This window comes from Paroedura picta, chromosome 7 (assembly GCF_049243985.1).
Source record: "Paroedura picta isolate Pp20150507F chromosome 7, Ppicta_v3.0, whole genome shotgun sequence".
NCBI lineage: Eukaryota > Metazoa > Chordata > Lepidosauria > Squamata > Gekkonidae > Paroedura > Paroedura picta.
Genome location: NC_135375.1, coordinates 123670847 through 123684551, shown reverse-complemented (window position 1 = coordinate 123684551; position 13705 = coordinate 123670847). Strand labels below are relative to the sequence as shown.

The window sequence follows — 13705 nt, the reverse complement described above, 5'->3', positions numbered from 1 at the left end:
TGGTGCTGTCCGGGTCTACACTCTGCTGTCCGGCCCTCAGAATCCACAGGCAGCGGGCCAATCCGGAAGCGTCCAGCCAATCGAGACAGCCCCTAGAGCGCCCGCCTCCCCAGCGAGGCTGGGCGCCTCCGGATTAGGACCTCCCCTACAGCGCCTGCCTCCCCCCAGCCGTGTGATGCCACTTGCCAAGCCTCGCTGTTGGCCGCTGAGGGCTCCATTTGGCCACTCGCCTCCTTCCAGGCTGTGGGGCGCCGTGCGGATCTCCAGCCCCCCCCCCGCCACGGAGCAACTTGCTCCACACACACCTCACTTGGCAACACCCCGCGGCCTGGCACCCGCAAGCCACAGGGCCTCCTCCTCAACAGAGCTCTTCCCGCCAGCGGAGACGTGTCACCCTTTGCCCGCATGCTGGCAGACCAGGCCCTCCCGACGGCCCTCACCGCCAGCACCACACTCCCTGGCAGCTCACTGCACGGCGAGGATGCGCCGTGACCCCCGCGACTGCCTGTCCACCGCCCTCTCCACTGACCACCAGCCCCCCAAGCACCCGCTGCCACTCGGCCACCTTCCCAGCGACCTGGCCACCAACGACCACCTTGACGCCGACGTCACCTCCAGTACGCCCCCCCCCCTTAGCCCCCTCTACCTGCCACTGCCCGCTAGTGTCCATGGCATTCCTGAATGCAACGGGCTTTTGACTAGTCTTATAATGATAATAAAAAAACATTTTATTTATAATCCACTCTTCCCCAAAGGCTCAGGGTGGGTAACAACAATCATGTAAACAATAAAATGGAAGTAGGGCTGGTTTTCTGTACCCTGCTTTCTAATACCCAAAAGAGTCTCAGAGTGGCTGACAGTCGCCTTCCCTTCCTCTCCCCACAACAGGCACCCAGGAAGGTAGATGAGGCTGAGAGAGTTCTGAGAGAACTGACTGGCCCACGTCACCCAGCTGGCTACATGTAGAGGAGGAGCGGGGATTCAAACCTGGCGCTTCAGATTAGAGGCTGCCATTCTTACCCACACACCATGCTGGCTCTCAAATGACGCAATATAATCATGAAATAATCATTGAGATTAATTTGTTTTCAGTTTAAAAACAGATCATTCCAGAAGCCACCTCCTCCTCTCTAGAGCGAGGGAGTCATCCACCTAAGTTTAGTGATAATTCAGCTGGCGTTTCAGTCGCACGGTGAAGATCCTAGTGTGGCAGAGGTACCTGCTGCCAAAGGTGCTTTAAAAAAATGTGCATCATGCATGAGATCTCCAGTGGATGGAGAAAAACCTTGCTTGGCAAAAGCCCCTCCTGGCCACTGTGCTGGGGACAGACTCCCAGGTATGGCAGGGGGCTTCAAGCTGTGCTCCAAGGGGATCCTGGGAAGGTCAATACAATACAATACAAAACCTTTAATGGCATTCACGATATAAAACAATATACAAATGGGTTCTGTCATACAAGTCTAAAAGGTCACTGGAGTCTTCTCCTTCCGGAAACGTTTGCAGCTGGCCATGTCCTTGAATCATTGGACCAGTGTTGAAGCACCGGTTAAAGGAGTGGGGGTGGGGCATTTATGAAACTTCAGGATTAGGGAGCATGGGGGCCTCCCCACAGGTGTGGGGTTTCTTGGGGCTGACCCCCGAGGCTTGGGCCTCCCCAAAATGTCAGTTTCCGGAATGCTCCAAATTGGAAATCCAGCTAATGAGAAGTTTGCTTAATGCATCACTAGAAGAAGAGTTGATTTGTATGCCCCATTTTTCCCTACCCAAAGGAGTCTCAGTGGGGCTTACAATCACTTTCCCTTCCTCTCCCCACAAGAGGCACCCTGTAAGGTAGGTGGGTTGAGAGCTGCGGAAACAGCCCTAAGAGAACTATCCCTAGGGAAAAAGCCCTAACGCAGTGGTCCCCAACCCGCGGGCCGTGGCCCGGTGCCGGGCCGCGAAGGCCTTGGCACTGGGACGCGGCTCCTTCTTCCCTCCCCCCCTGAAGCGAGAAGCTCACCAGACCGCGAGCAAATTGGCCGGCAAAGCGGCCGGTTAGCTCGTGGCCCGGCAAGCTTCTGGCTTCGGGGGGGGGGAGAGGAGAAGCTTGCCGAGCCGCAAGCTAACCGGCTCGGCAAGCTAGTATTGCTGTATTTAATGGCATTTACTTGACATTATTATATTGCGCTGTACTTAATCCCATGTTCTATGTAAACCACCCTGAGACGTAAGAGAGAGCAGTATATTAATATAATAAATGATGGATGAATAAATAAATTAAATGACTTACAATGTCCCAAACCAAACAAATTAAACAAGTAATTTGAAGTCTCATAACAAAAACAGTTGGCCCTAGATTGGCCCTCATTTATTGACTTGACAGTTGTAGATCCCAGGCTGCCAGCCAAGAGCCAATAAATTTTTCAGTCTTGGCAAAGGGCACACACATCTGGACGCACCTAAACTTTAATTCTGGCAGATGGGAAGGAGAGAGAAATCATTCTGGAGCTGGTAAGATTAATTTTCTGAATCATTTGTGGTTTTGTGATGGTTCCCTTTAGGTTGTTCAACTTTGTGAAAGAGTGCAGAATGCTTTTGAAGCAGGAAAATTGACTACTGCAAACCCATCATGTGTATAATCTATGGTCATGTCACAGCGTACCTATGGTGACCCCAGCAAGGGGCCTCCAAGGCAAGTGAGAAATAGAAATTGTTTGGCATAGCCTTTCTCTGCAGAATCTTCCTTTGATGTCTCCCTTCCAAATTCTTGTCATGCTTAGCTTCCAAGTTTGACTATGCCAGGGGTGGCCAAACTGTGGCTCTCCAATGTCCATGGACTACAATTTCTATGAGCCCCTGCCAGCCACAGTTTGGCCACCCCTGAGCTATGTCATGAGGGATGGAACATGAGGGAAGGAATGGCTGGCTCACTGTCGACCTCCTCCACTTCTGGGAGAGACATAATTTAGGACAATAGGTCTCCCAAGAACTTACAACTATTACCATCAGTTTCCAGTCTTACTTCCCCTGCAAGCATTTACCCTAATTAGAAAATACTTAACTCGATTCACTCAAACCAGATAGCTTTCCTGTCCAGTGGTCAGAGAGTGATCAAGATCCATTAACACCTTTAGTTCACCTTAGGTAAATCTCATCACAATTTCCTAAATCTTTGTTCAACACACATTCAACACTCATTAAGTCATTGTTTCAGGGCTGATATGTCAGAACACCCCAGCGAACATTTTGCCTTATATCAAAAGTATCCTGCTGTGTGTGTGTTCTCAGCACTCTACATGCACCCTCATTGCTGTGTAGGCCCTTTCTTCAGTGAATGCTGGTCATTTTGCTCCTGCCTCCATGGACCTCATCTAGATTGGTAAATATCACATTCCCCAAAATATTCTCTCTCCCCTTTCCTGCCTTATTTTCTCTTAGACAGTCTTTTATGTGTTTGTGTGTGTGGGTATGTTTTGTGTATATGCTGTACCCCTTTATTTCCCTTAATAAAAGTTTTTCTGGTCAAACATCTGACTGCTTTTATTTTGAAGCTTCTCTAAGGGTACAATGTCTGAAAACTTGGGTGAAAATCCCAGTTAGCCCCACTCCTTTCAGCTGATTCCCCCCAAAATAATTAGGAGATGGCCTGTTTGAGTAACACATTCTGATTCTCATTTGTGCTTGTGCAAAGGAAGGTGTTTGCTCAATTCTGTCTGAGAAGCAGAACTTCCAGATATAACCTCTCCCAGTTGTGTGTTGAGCAATGCTGAAGGAACTCCTTCCTTCTTCCAGTGGGGAGCCTGTCACATGAAACTGGTGGGTGAGTCAGGAGGACTCCACGCCCTCTCATGAGGGAACATCACAGAATCAGAAATTAAAATTCAGATGTGTCAGCTATTATCCTCCCCTCAGCATCTTTGTGCAGAGACAATTATTCCTTTAAATCAAGACAATCTTTTTAAAAAGTATTCTAGTATGTGCCTATGTGGTGGTGGCGGTGGACAAATTAATTACCTTGATCAAGTCACATGACCTGTGAAGTCACATGACCTGTGAGTTAGTATATAGTATGTAGGAGCCAGAGGAGTCTCTGAACTGCTGCTGCTTGGACTTCTTCCCAAGGACTCTCCAGCCCTGTCAAGAGTTTCCATCTTCACCATGATGCCTGGAGGCTTAACCGCTGCCAAACCGGCTACTCCTGAGATTCAACAGATAGCAGACAAGGTGAGCAAAAAAGCCCCCACTGAGATAGGCTCACCAAGACGGAATATAAGTACTTTGTCTTTCAACACCGCTGGATTCTGGAAAGTCCACAAGCAGGGCTGGGAGAGACTTCAGGTGGAGAGATCTTCTCCAGGTCTCTGTTGCCTTAGAGCTGTTCTCTCACAGACCATTTCTTTTAGAGCTCTCTCAGCCCCACGGGATGCCTGTTGTGGGGAGAGGAAGGAAAAAGTGTTTGTAAACCACACTGGGACTCCTTTGGGCAGTGAAAAGCAGGGTATGTTTTAAAAGCCAACTCTTAGTTCACATGGTAAGCCTAGTGTCTGGGAATTGCTTACTTGGATATACTGGGCTGTATCTCATGTAACCTCAGCAGATTTTTGCTTGGAGAGAGGATACTATGCTGTAATGGGGAGAGGACAGAGGAATAGATTTATGTCAGGAGAAAGGAAGCTATACAATAATGGGGAGAGGAGCAGATTGCCCCATTGAAGACACCTTGTTTTTTCCACCTTTTGGCCTTTGTGCATCGACTGCATTTGGAAGCAGAATAAAAACAAACTGGGATCTGCAACAATATGTGGATTGTCTCGGGTTGCCAACCTCCCGGAGAGGAAAGATAGTGCAAAAAAAAAATGTTGACTCCATGAGGTTGCAGCTGAAGAGAACATCGCAGTACAATAAAGTATATTTATTACAAAGTCCCACAGATAACTGATCTGGTGAAACGAGCTCCCAGAGGAGATCAGGGGGGCCCTGCTGGAGCTAGAGCAGTTCAGCAGAGCCTGCAAAAGGGAGTTCCTCCGCCAGGCATTTGGTTGTCAGCGGCCAGGACAGACACCCCCTCTGGCCCCCGAGACTTCCTCCCATGAAATCCAGTGCCTGAATCGACCAGTTATGGGTCTGTTTGCATGTTGTGGTTATAAATTTACCGTTCCCACTAATTATTGTTTGTTACTTACGGTTACCGATTTCTCTGCAATGGTCCTGTTCCTTACATTTTATGTGAACCGCCCTGAGCCTCAGGGGAGGTGGCATATAAATTTAACAAATAAAAAAATAAACGGATCCTTTAAAAACAATCGGAAAATGTTTCTATTATTCTAGGGATGTAATGTAAAATTTCAGAGATGCAAGCCGCAGTCAACGGCTGCTTAACTTGCTGAGGGAGCGCACCTTCTCCTGGCCTAAACGTGGCTTCGTGTGTCCGAATGTCCCCGTGTTCCCCCTCCAAAATAACGAGTCTTCTGAAACAAACCTGGATGGTCCCAATGTTCTTCCCAAGACGCTGATCCCCCCATGCAAGCCGAGCAACGGGAATGGTTGATAGGACATGGCAAGATGGGAATCTCTCCGTGCCAAAGTGGATCTCACGGATCCAAATGAATCCACGGGATCCAGCCCAGTATTATTGTCAAACTCAATGTAATTTTTTACAATTTAAATTTCAGGTGAAACCTCAATTAGAAGCAAGGGAAAACAAGAGCTACCCTGTTTTCACTGCCGTAGAATACCGAACACAGGTGGTCGCTGGGGTGAACTACTTCATTAAGGTCAGTGCTCTAACGGAGAAACAACTGAGAGTTTGAAATGGGTGTCTTTAAAAATAAAAACTTTTATGGCGGAAGAAGGATTTTAACAACCAGTTTAAACAGACCACACAAAGCATCTACTCCTCCTTGTGCTTTGCGTTCCTGATTACCGTATATACTGGCATACAAGCCGACCCACATATAAGCCGAGGCACCTAATTTCACCACAAAATGCTGGAAAACCTTATGGACTCGCATGTAAGACAGGGCTGGTGTTTGGATAGTGGCTTTTCCCCCTCCCCTTCCCTTTTGGACAGGATCTTTTTTTTCCTTTTTTCCCCACCCTCCTCCTCCCCCTTTCCCCTCCTCCTCTCTCTTTCCCTCTGACCCCTCTTGCCTTTTTATATCCAGTTCTTCTTTTTATCCAGTTCCCTTCTTCTTTGCTGGGTGTTCTGTTTCCTCCACTTTCCATTCCTTCCTCTAGGGGCGTTTCCTTCTCCTTCTGCTCTCTGCTCTCCCTCTGAGACAGAGGCTTCAGAGCTTCCTGCAGCCGCAGCACGTGCTGGCCTGGTGCTAGCCTCGTTAAGGCAGTGAGGAGGGAGGCGGAGACTGCCCTTCCCTCCCCTCCCCCTGTCCCTCCTGGGCTTACTGCCTCTCTGCTTCTTCCTGCATCTGCTTTTTCAGCTTATAGTTGTCTTCCAACCCCACCCCCTGTCCTGTCTGGCAGCTTTTTTTCTTTGTATACCCACATATAAGCCAAGGGGGACTTTTTCAGCTTTAAAAAAAGGTTGAAAAACTCGGCTTATATGCGAGTATATATGGTAAATTCTTAGAGGTTTCCCCATTGGGACGGCGTTTGTGGATGGACATAATCTACTTTAATCCTTGGGTGAGAAGGTGTAAATGAACCCTTCTTGTAAAGATATAGAAGCCTTGTTACAATGTTGAGTTGCGCATTCAAGCTAGTCAAATTACTTGGAAACACTTCAAAACTTTTAGGTTGTTAATGATTACACACGTAGCCAGATTTTGTTTTTCGCCATCCAGTTGCAGCCCGTTTGTGGCCATCCCCGTAGGGTTTCCAAAAGCAAGAGCTATTCGGAGGTGGTTTGCCATTGCCTGCCTCTGTGCTGCAACCCCGGGCGTCCTTTGTTGGGGTCTCCCTTCCGAGGACCAACCAGGGCTGATCCTGCTCTCTTCTGAGCTCTGGCGAGACCAGGCCAGCCCGTCCCACCCATGATGCTCTGCTTGCTAATTCTCTCTCTGGCATTGGTGTTTAAGACATGTCCTGATAAGGACTGCTCACGTGGAATCTGATTAGTAATTAAAAATGCCAAATTAATTCTCTTCTGTACAGATTGGTGTGGGGCACGGCGAGTACGTACACATGCGTGTGTTTGAATCGCTTCCGTGCAACAATGGGACCATTTCCTTGACCGGCTACCAGACGGGCAAAACAGCGAATGATCCACTGAACTATTTCGGCTAAAAATCCCCACGTCGGAGGCTCCTCTTTATGTGCTGAAACGACTGACATCCCAAAGTTAGCAAATGCTTAAAATAAAAGACACCAGATTTGATAAGTGTTGGTTTCTGATTCTGTTTTCCATCGTGAAGATGGACTTCCCTTAGTGTGTCAATAATAAGAGGGTTGTAGAATATCCCCAAGAGCCAGCTTGGTGTAATGGTTAAGAATGGCAATCTCTTTTATTGGATTCCCTACTCCTGGGTGACCTTGAGCCAATCACAGTTCTCTCACAGCCCCACTGACCTCGCAGGGGGTCTCTTGTGGGGAAGCGCCTTTGGAATTCTGACTCAGGGGGGTGGAGTCAACTGCAAAATGGCTGCCAAAGGAGGAGGAACTGACCATAAAATATAAGAGAGTGAAATTTCATAGGATGCCTTTTAAAATGAATGGATTGTGTTAAAATATTTTGAATTGCCTGGAAGTAACGTGAGGTAATTCTAGAAATCTCTAGAAATTCTAACCACTACCAAGTTGGCAACCAGGGTTTTTCAATCAGGGAGAGTCAACGCAAATCCCGTGGACAATAACTGCAAAGCAAATGTAGAGTAATCATTGTGAATATAATTATTACAGTTGGTCCCAAGAGCCGGTACCACCGAGATATATTTCGCGGGAATGGAGCATGGCTGTTCCGAGGAAGGGACTGTGGGGCTTGTGTTGCAGAGTAAGCGTGGCTTTGGAAAGAGCCTTCTGGGAGGATTTCTAGAAGTAGGAGAGCTCCTCGTCCTTTTCTTTGTTGCTCTGGTAACTGGTCAGTGCCGGGGGCTTGTTTTCGTGGGGGAGGCTTTTGTGGATGCGCAAGTGATGGTACCGATCATCGCCTGTGTGGACCTGAGAGGGAACGAAAGGAACCGGTCAGTGGTGTGGGCTGCCTGCCTGGGTAGCCCCTGCTGACTGGATCCCACCAGATTTCAGACTATAAGCCAGGTTGGTCCCGGTTAACATTGGGACGGGAGACCCAACAACTAGCCCAGGGTGGCCACGCAGAGGCAGGCTACGAAGCACCACCTCTGAACCTCTCCTGCTTTGGAAACCTGACTGAAGAGGACCCCTCCGCCCCAAATATTTTTCAGGCTGCCCCAGAACCAGGTTGGAAGTGTAGCCGAGTCCATTAAGGCAGGGTATAGCTTAGGGGTGGCCAAACAGTGGCTCTCCAGATGTCCAAGGTCTACAAGTCCCATGAGCCCCTGCCAGTGCTGGCCACGCTATGACGCCAGTGCTGGCAGGGGCTCATGGGAATTGTAGTCCATGGGCATCTGCAGAGCCACCCTTTGGCCACCCCGGGAGCTCTCATGGGGCCCCAGAGGGAGTTTGGATGGGAATCCCTGCCCTACAGGGTCACCATAAGCCACCTGCAACTGGACAACACTCTCCACCACCACCAAGTCACGTGGGCTGAAGCAGAAGGTGGAAAAGGTGTTTTCAAATGGTCTCAGAAATATCCACTTTCCTCTCCGTTTTAACGTGGCAAGTATAGGATTTCCATCCATTTATTTATTCTAGGGGTAGTCAAACTGCGGCCCTCCAGATGTCCATGGACTACAATTCCCAGAAGCCCCTGCCAGCATTCGCTGGCAGGGGCTTCTGGGAATTGTAGTCCATGGACATCTGGAGGGCCGCAGTTTGACTACCCTTGATTTATTCATTCATTCTACCTTCCCCCTCCAAAGGGCTTGCATTGTTCTCCTCTCCTCCACCTCCATGCTCACAACACCTCTGTGAGGTAGGCTAAGCCTTGGCAGAGTGGGCCTTCCAGCCTGGGGCATGCAGACGCGTGTGGCAGTTAGGGAGCGGCAGCCTCTAATCCGGAGGCCCGCAAGTGACGCCACCCATGCCCTCTCACCGGATGTGCCCAGCGCTAGGAAGGGCCGACAGGATCCAGCCAAAGTGGGTGCTGGAGGCCTGCTCTGTGTGGGGCCTGCAGAGCAACAGGGGAAGGGGGCTCCAGCACCCTCCAGTGAAGTCAGTGGCCCCCGAACTTCTGGGAAAGGCCGCCGAACCCCTGAGGAACTCGCAGGTGCCCCCAGACTCCAGGGAGCCCCGGTTGGGAAACTCTGGTCTAGACTGACTGCGCCAAATTCCCCATGGATGACGGCAGGGCGTACGGCAGGACGTTGGGTGAAGGGTATTGGGGTCCAAAGTGGCACCTTGACAAAGTAGTTCATTCCAGCAACTATCTGTGTTTTGAACTCCACCGCATTGAAGACCTCAAAGCTCCTCCCTTCTTTCGCTTCCACCTCTGCCTTCACCTGAGGAAAGAAACAACCAGAGGGGGAAACGTTTCTTTTAATCTTCAAACCAGTGATACCTGGAACCTGGGCACCTGTTGGTTTCTCGGCTCAATGCAAAACCCCCCTTTTTAATGCCTTAAATCCTTCCTCCCAAGTAGCTTCCTTTCCTCCCCACCTTCCTCCCCACTACCTGCTCTGTGGACCCATGAAAGGTAGGTGTGGGCCTGGTAGCTTCAAGTTATCAGAAAACAAGTGGTTAAAACTCTCCCTTCTTATTATCCCATAAATAAACAATAAGCAGTAAAAGAAAAATCAGTTAGAATAGAAATCAGAAATAGAAGAGGTCAAGCCACTCGGAGGGTGTTTGTGGAGCCAAAAATAACGGAGTGAAGAATTCTAATAGTAAACTGCATAGACTTGGCTTTTTCAGCCAGGGTTCCATGAAACCCGGGAGATTCTTGACATTCCTGTTAGGGTTTCCCAAATAAGTAGGAGTTAATTCACTTTGTATAGATTTTGCAAATGGGTTAAACATTTATCAACCCTCCCTCCCAAAATGGCCAATGATGGGCCTGGGGGGGTGGGAAGGGGAGGGGCTCCGGGGGGGCTTGGACACAGCTCTGCTTCCCCACCATATTGCGCCCGGATCATGCCGCTTCTGGGGTTTCTCGATTTGGGCAGACGACCAAAGCTATTGAACACCACTCATAAGCAAGGGAGGGATCAACAATTACTTTGTGCACTTCCCATGTATTCAGAAAAAGATGACTTTGTAAATTAACCGACAGGGGGGTGGGGGAAGCTGAATAAGTGGCCAGTTGAGGCCTAAATATGCTCCCGAAAGGATGGCATGTTGAGAGAATCCAAAGAAAGCAAGGGAAGGGGAAAAGGTTGACCTCAAAGCCTAAATACTTGTGAAAATAAATCTCCCATTGTCAATGGTATTTAAGGCAAGAAAGTTTAGCATCATGTTCTAAAATGTTGGTTCTATGCAGCTTCTACTGGACAGAAGCAGAGTTCTGGTATTACCTTCCACTCTGCAAACGCAGCAGGTTTCCAGGAAGACAGAGCACGTGTTCTGAGTCATGGGGGAACAGAGCAGGGAAATGAATCATGCAGGGGGGGGGGAGTGGGGAAATGAGCAACACTTTCTGCAAAGGGACTTGGGAGGTCACACTGCCAGGGGGCTGCCCCGTCTCCAACACTCTGACGAAGCTAGCTATGCAGAAATTCTGATGTGCAGAAAGTGGAAATATCTGTTAATTTCATCCCTGTCCAGCTAAATGCTCCAAAAGAAGAGAGTTTGGCCAACTAACTTCCCAGGTGGTTGAGTTCAGCATGAGAATCCATCCCATTCTAGAGTCTCCCACCTTTTCAGACTGGAATTCCGCCCCAAGGGGGTGGGAACAACAACAATAAAACAACAATAAAATGGCCACCCCGGAGGTCGAATGTGCCACAAAAGGCTTGCCACACGAGGTGGGAAACCCAAGGGCAGGGGACAAGAGGGGTAACCTTAAAATACCCAGGGAGTGAGAGAATAAAACCAACAATGTGTGTGTGTGTGTGTGTGTGGGGGGGGGGGAGCGTTGGAAAATCCAGGGGGGAAATGTATGGGCATTTATGGAGGGACCTGGGAAGGGCAGGGGCCTCAGGGCAATGCCAACCTCCAAAGCATCCCTCCCCCTTGCAGGGGAACTGATCTCTGTGCTCTGGAGGTGAACCATAATTCCAGGGGATCCCCAGGTCCCACCTGGAGGTTGGCATCCCTGTCCCACGCTAGGCTCCCCCCCCCCCTCCGCCAGTCAGCCCCAAAGCGGAAATGTAAACATCGGTCAGGAATCACAAGACACCGCGCCATTGAGCGCATGAGTCACTGGAGAGGAACAAGACGCAGGCAAACGGAAAGGGACAGATCTCCTTTTGTTAGGTGCCCCGCAGCCCTTCCCAAGAAAACTCTGGAGCAGCCACAGCCCTGAAAACCTGGCAGGACCCGTTCAAGTAGTTTTTTAAAACATCTCCCTCACAGGCATTTCTTTGAAATTTTCACCTCAAGGTGGACGGACTGGTTTCCCAGAGCCATTCTGGTGTCATAGTTAAGAGCGTGGGCTTCTAATCTGGACAACAGGGTTTGATTCCCCACTCCTCCCCCCCTCGGGTTAGTCACAGTTCTCTTAAGAGCTATTCTTGCAGTGCAGTTCTCCCTGAGCTCTCTCAGCTCCACCTACCTCACTGTTGTGGTGAGAGGAAGGGGAAAGTGCTTGTAAGCTGCTTTGGGACTTCTTCGGTAGTGAAAACCAGCCCATCTACTTATTTCTTCAGCAACAAGAATCGGTGCCAGCTCATCAAACGCCTCCTCTTGTGTCAGAGGGCGCGTGCATGCCCACAAGAGCTTATACCTTGAATAAAACCTTGTTGGTCTTAAAGGTACTGCTGTGGGACTTAAACTTTGTTCTCCGCTTGCATTATAGCCAGTTTCAGGGGAGAATAAAATGGATGAGTTAATGTCCAATCTTAATAATAATAATTTATGTATTATTCCTTGGTCAACTCAGGACAGATAACATCCAAGTTAAATAATCAACTCCCAAATAAATTACCTTTATGTAATAAAACATTCATCAATTATAGGTTTAAATTAAGTTTCTGAAATAATTTAAAAACCCACCTCCTATTTCCAAGTAACTTTCATTCCCCAATTTTAATCTTTGTATATCTAGTGTATGTGCATCATAATCTGGTCTAGTATGGCATTCATAAACTGATTTGCATTCTGAATTTAGATATTACTGGGGGGGGGGTGCATGTTGGATGGATTTTGATGGCTGGGTGGGTTCTCAGGCGCCTGCTTCAGGGCTTCTGTTTAGCGCCTGCTTCAGGGCTTCTCAGCCAGTGGGCCATGGCACATAGATGTGCTGTTGGCGCACCCAAGTTGCCCTGCATTCATTCTGGAACAATTACTGTGGAGCTGCCCTGCCTGTCCCATTCTCATTGCCCCCCCCCCCCGCCTCTAAGTGTGTCAAAAGCACCCTTCTCCCAGGGCCATGGGGCTCCCAATCCGTGGCTCTCAGATGCATCTCTGGAAGACCTCATGGCCCAGCAGCTCCCTGGGCCAGGGGTAGTCAAACTGCGGCCCTCCAGATGTCCATGGACTACAATTCCCAGGAGCCCCTACCAGCATTCGCGAATGCTGGCAGGGGCTCATGGGAATTGTAGTCCATGGACATCTGGAGGGCCGCAGTTTGACTACCCCTGCCTGGGCGATCTTGGGCCACTTCCACGTTCTCAGCCTCATGGAGGAAAATGCCGACTTTCTTGGGATGGATGCGCTAAATACACAAAGGGGCGTTGCTCAGAAGGGCCTTTGTTTCACTTCTCCTATTGTGCTGCTGACTCAGTGAGGCCATTTCCACCTTTGCAGGAAAGCGGCCTGCAGGTTTCGCATGCCCTGTGTGTGGAGCAGTGTGGTTGCCAGCCTCCAGGGAGCGGCTGGAGACCTTCCATTGTCAACGCGATTTAAGGCGAGAAAGTGTAGCATCTTGTTCTAAAATGGGACCAGTGGCCTCCGGCAGGTTCCCTGACCCTGGAGACAAGAACTGCGTGGGAAGACGCATCCTAGGGCCTCGGGCCCCACACCCAGCCGGCCTCTGGGGCACTTTGACGGCGCTTTCCGCCCGCGGGAACCGGCACCAAGGGCGCATCTCCGCGGATGCCGCGCGCCCTTGGAGCGCGGCCTGACCGGGGGCGCCGGGAGAAGGCTCGGCCGCCGCTCGAAAGGGACCAGGGGGAGGGGGTTCCCCAGGCCTGTTGGCAACCCCTTGTGCACGGCCCCCCCCCCCCCCCGCGCTCACCGCCTGCACCAGCGCCTGCGTCTCGGCCGTGGCCGCCTGGGACCCCCGGCTCAGCCCGCCGCACAGCATCGCCCTCGCCGCACCCCCGACGGACGGACGGACGGAGGGAGGGACGGAGGGAGGCCGGCTGGGCAGGCGGGCGGGCGGGCGGGCAGGCGGGGCCGCCCATCCGAGCGCGGACCGCCTCTTCCTCCGCCGCCGCCTCCCCCGGGCGCTTTCGCTTTCGCCGCCAGCAGACCGCGGGATGCGAGAGCCACCCTCCAGCTAGGGATGCCAGCCTCCAGCCGGCACCTGGGCATCCCCCGGAATCACAGCTGGTCTCCAGGCGAGAGAGATGGATGGGCCCCCCGGGAGAAAGGGCCC

General features: G+C 50.6%; 2 protein-coding genes across 2 annotated transcripts; one reads left to right on the top strand and one right to left on the bottom strand.

Moving 5' to 3' along the window:
- Positions 1 to 4018: 4018 nt before the first annotated feature.
- On the top strand, positions 4019 to 7315 carry CSTA (cystatin A). The gene is made up of 3 exons (XM_077346326.1): positions 4019 to 4203; positions 5652 to 5753; positions 7090 to 7315. Exons 1-3 carry the CDS (start codon positions 4138 to 4140, stop codon positions 7219 to 7221), a joined length of 300 nt encoding a protein of 99 aa, XP_077202441.1. The 5' UTR covers positions 4019 to 4137; the 3' UTR covers positions 7222 to 7315.
- A 486-nt stretch (positions 7316 to 7801) lies between these two features.
- LOC143841675 (cystatin-B-like) lies at positions 7802 to 13509 on the bottom strand. Its single transcript, XM_077346325.1, has 3 exons — positions 13343 to 13509; positions 9408 to 9509; positions 7802 to 8091 (listed from the first exon to the last, which is right to left on the bottom strand). The coding sequence occupies exons 1-3, from the start codon at positions 13409 to 13411 to the stop codon at positions 7963 to 7965; spliced, it is 300 nt and encodes a 99-aa protein (XP_077202440.1). The 5' UTR covers positions 13412 to 13509; the 3' UTR covers positions 7802 to 7962.
- Positions 13510 to 13705: the final 196 nt, after the last annotated feature.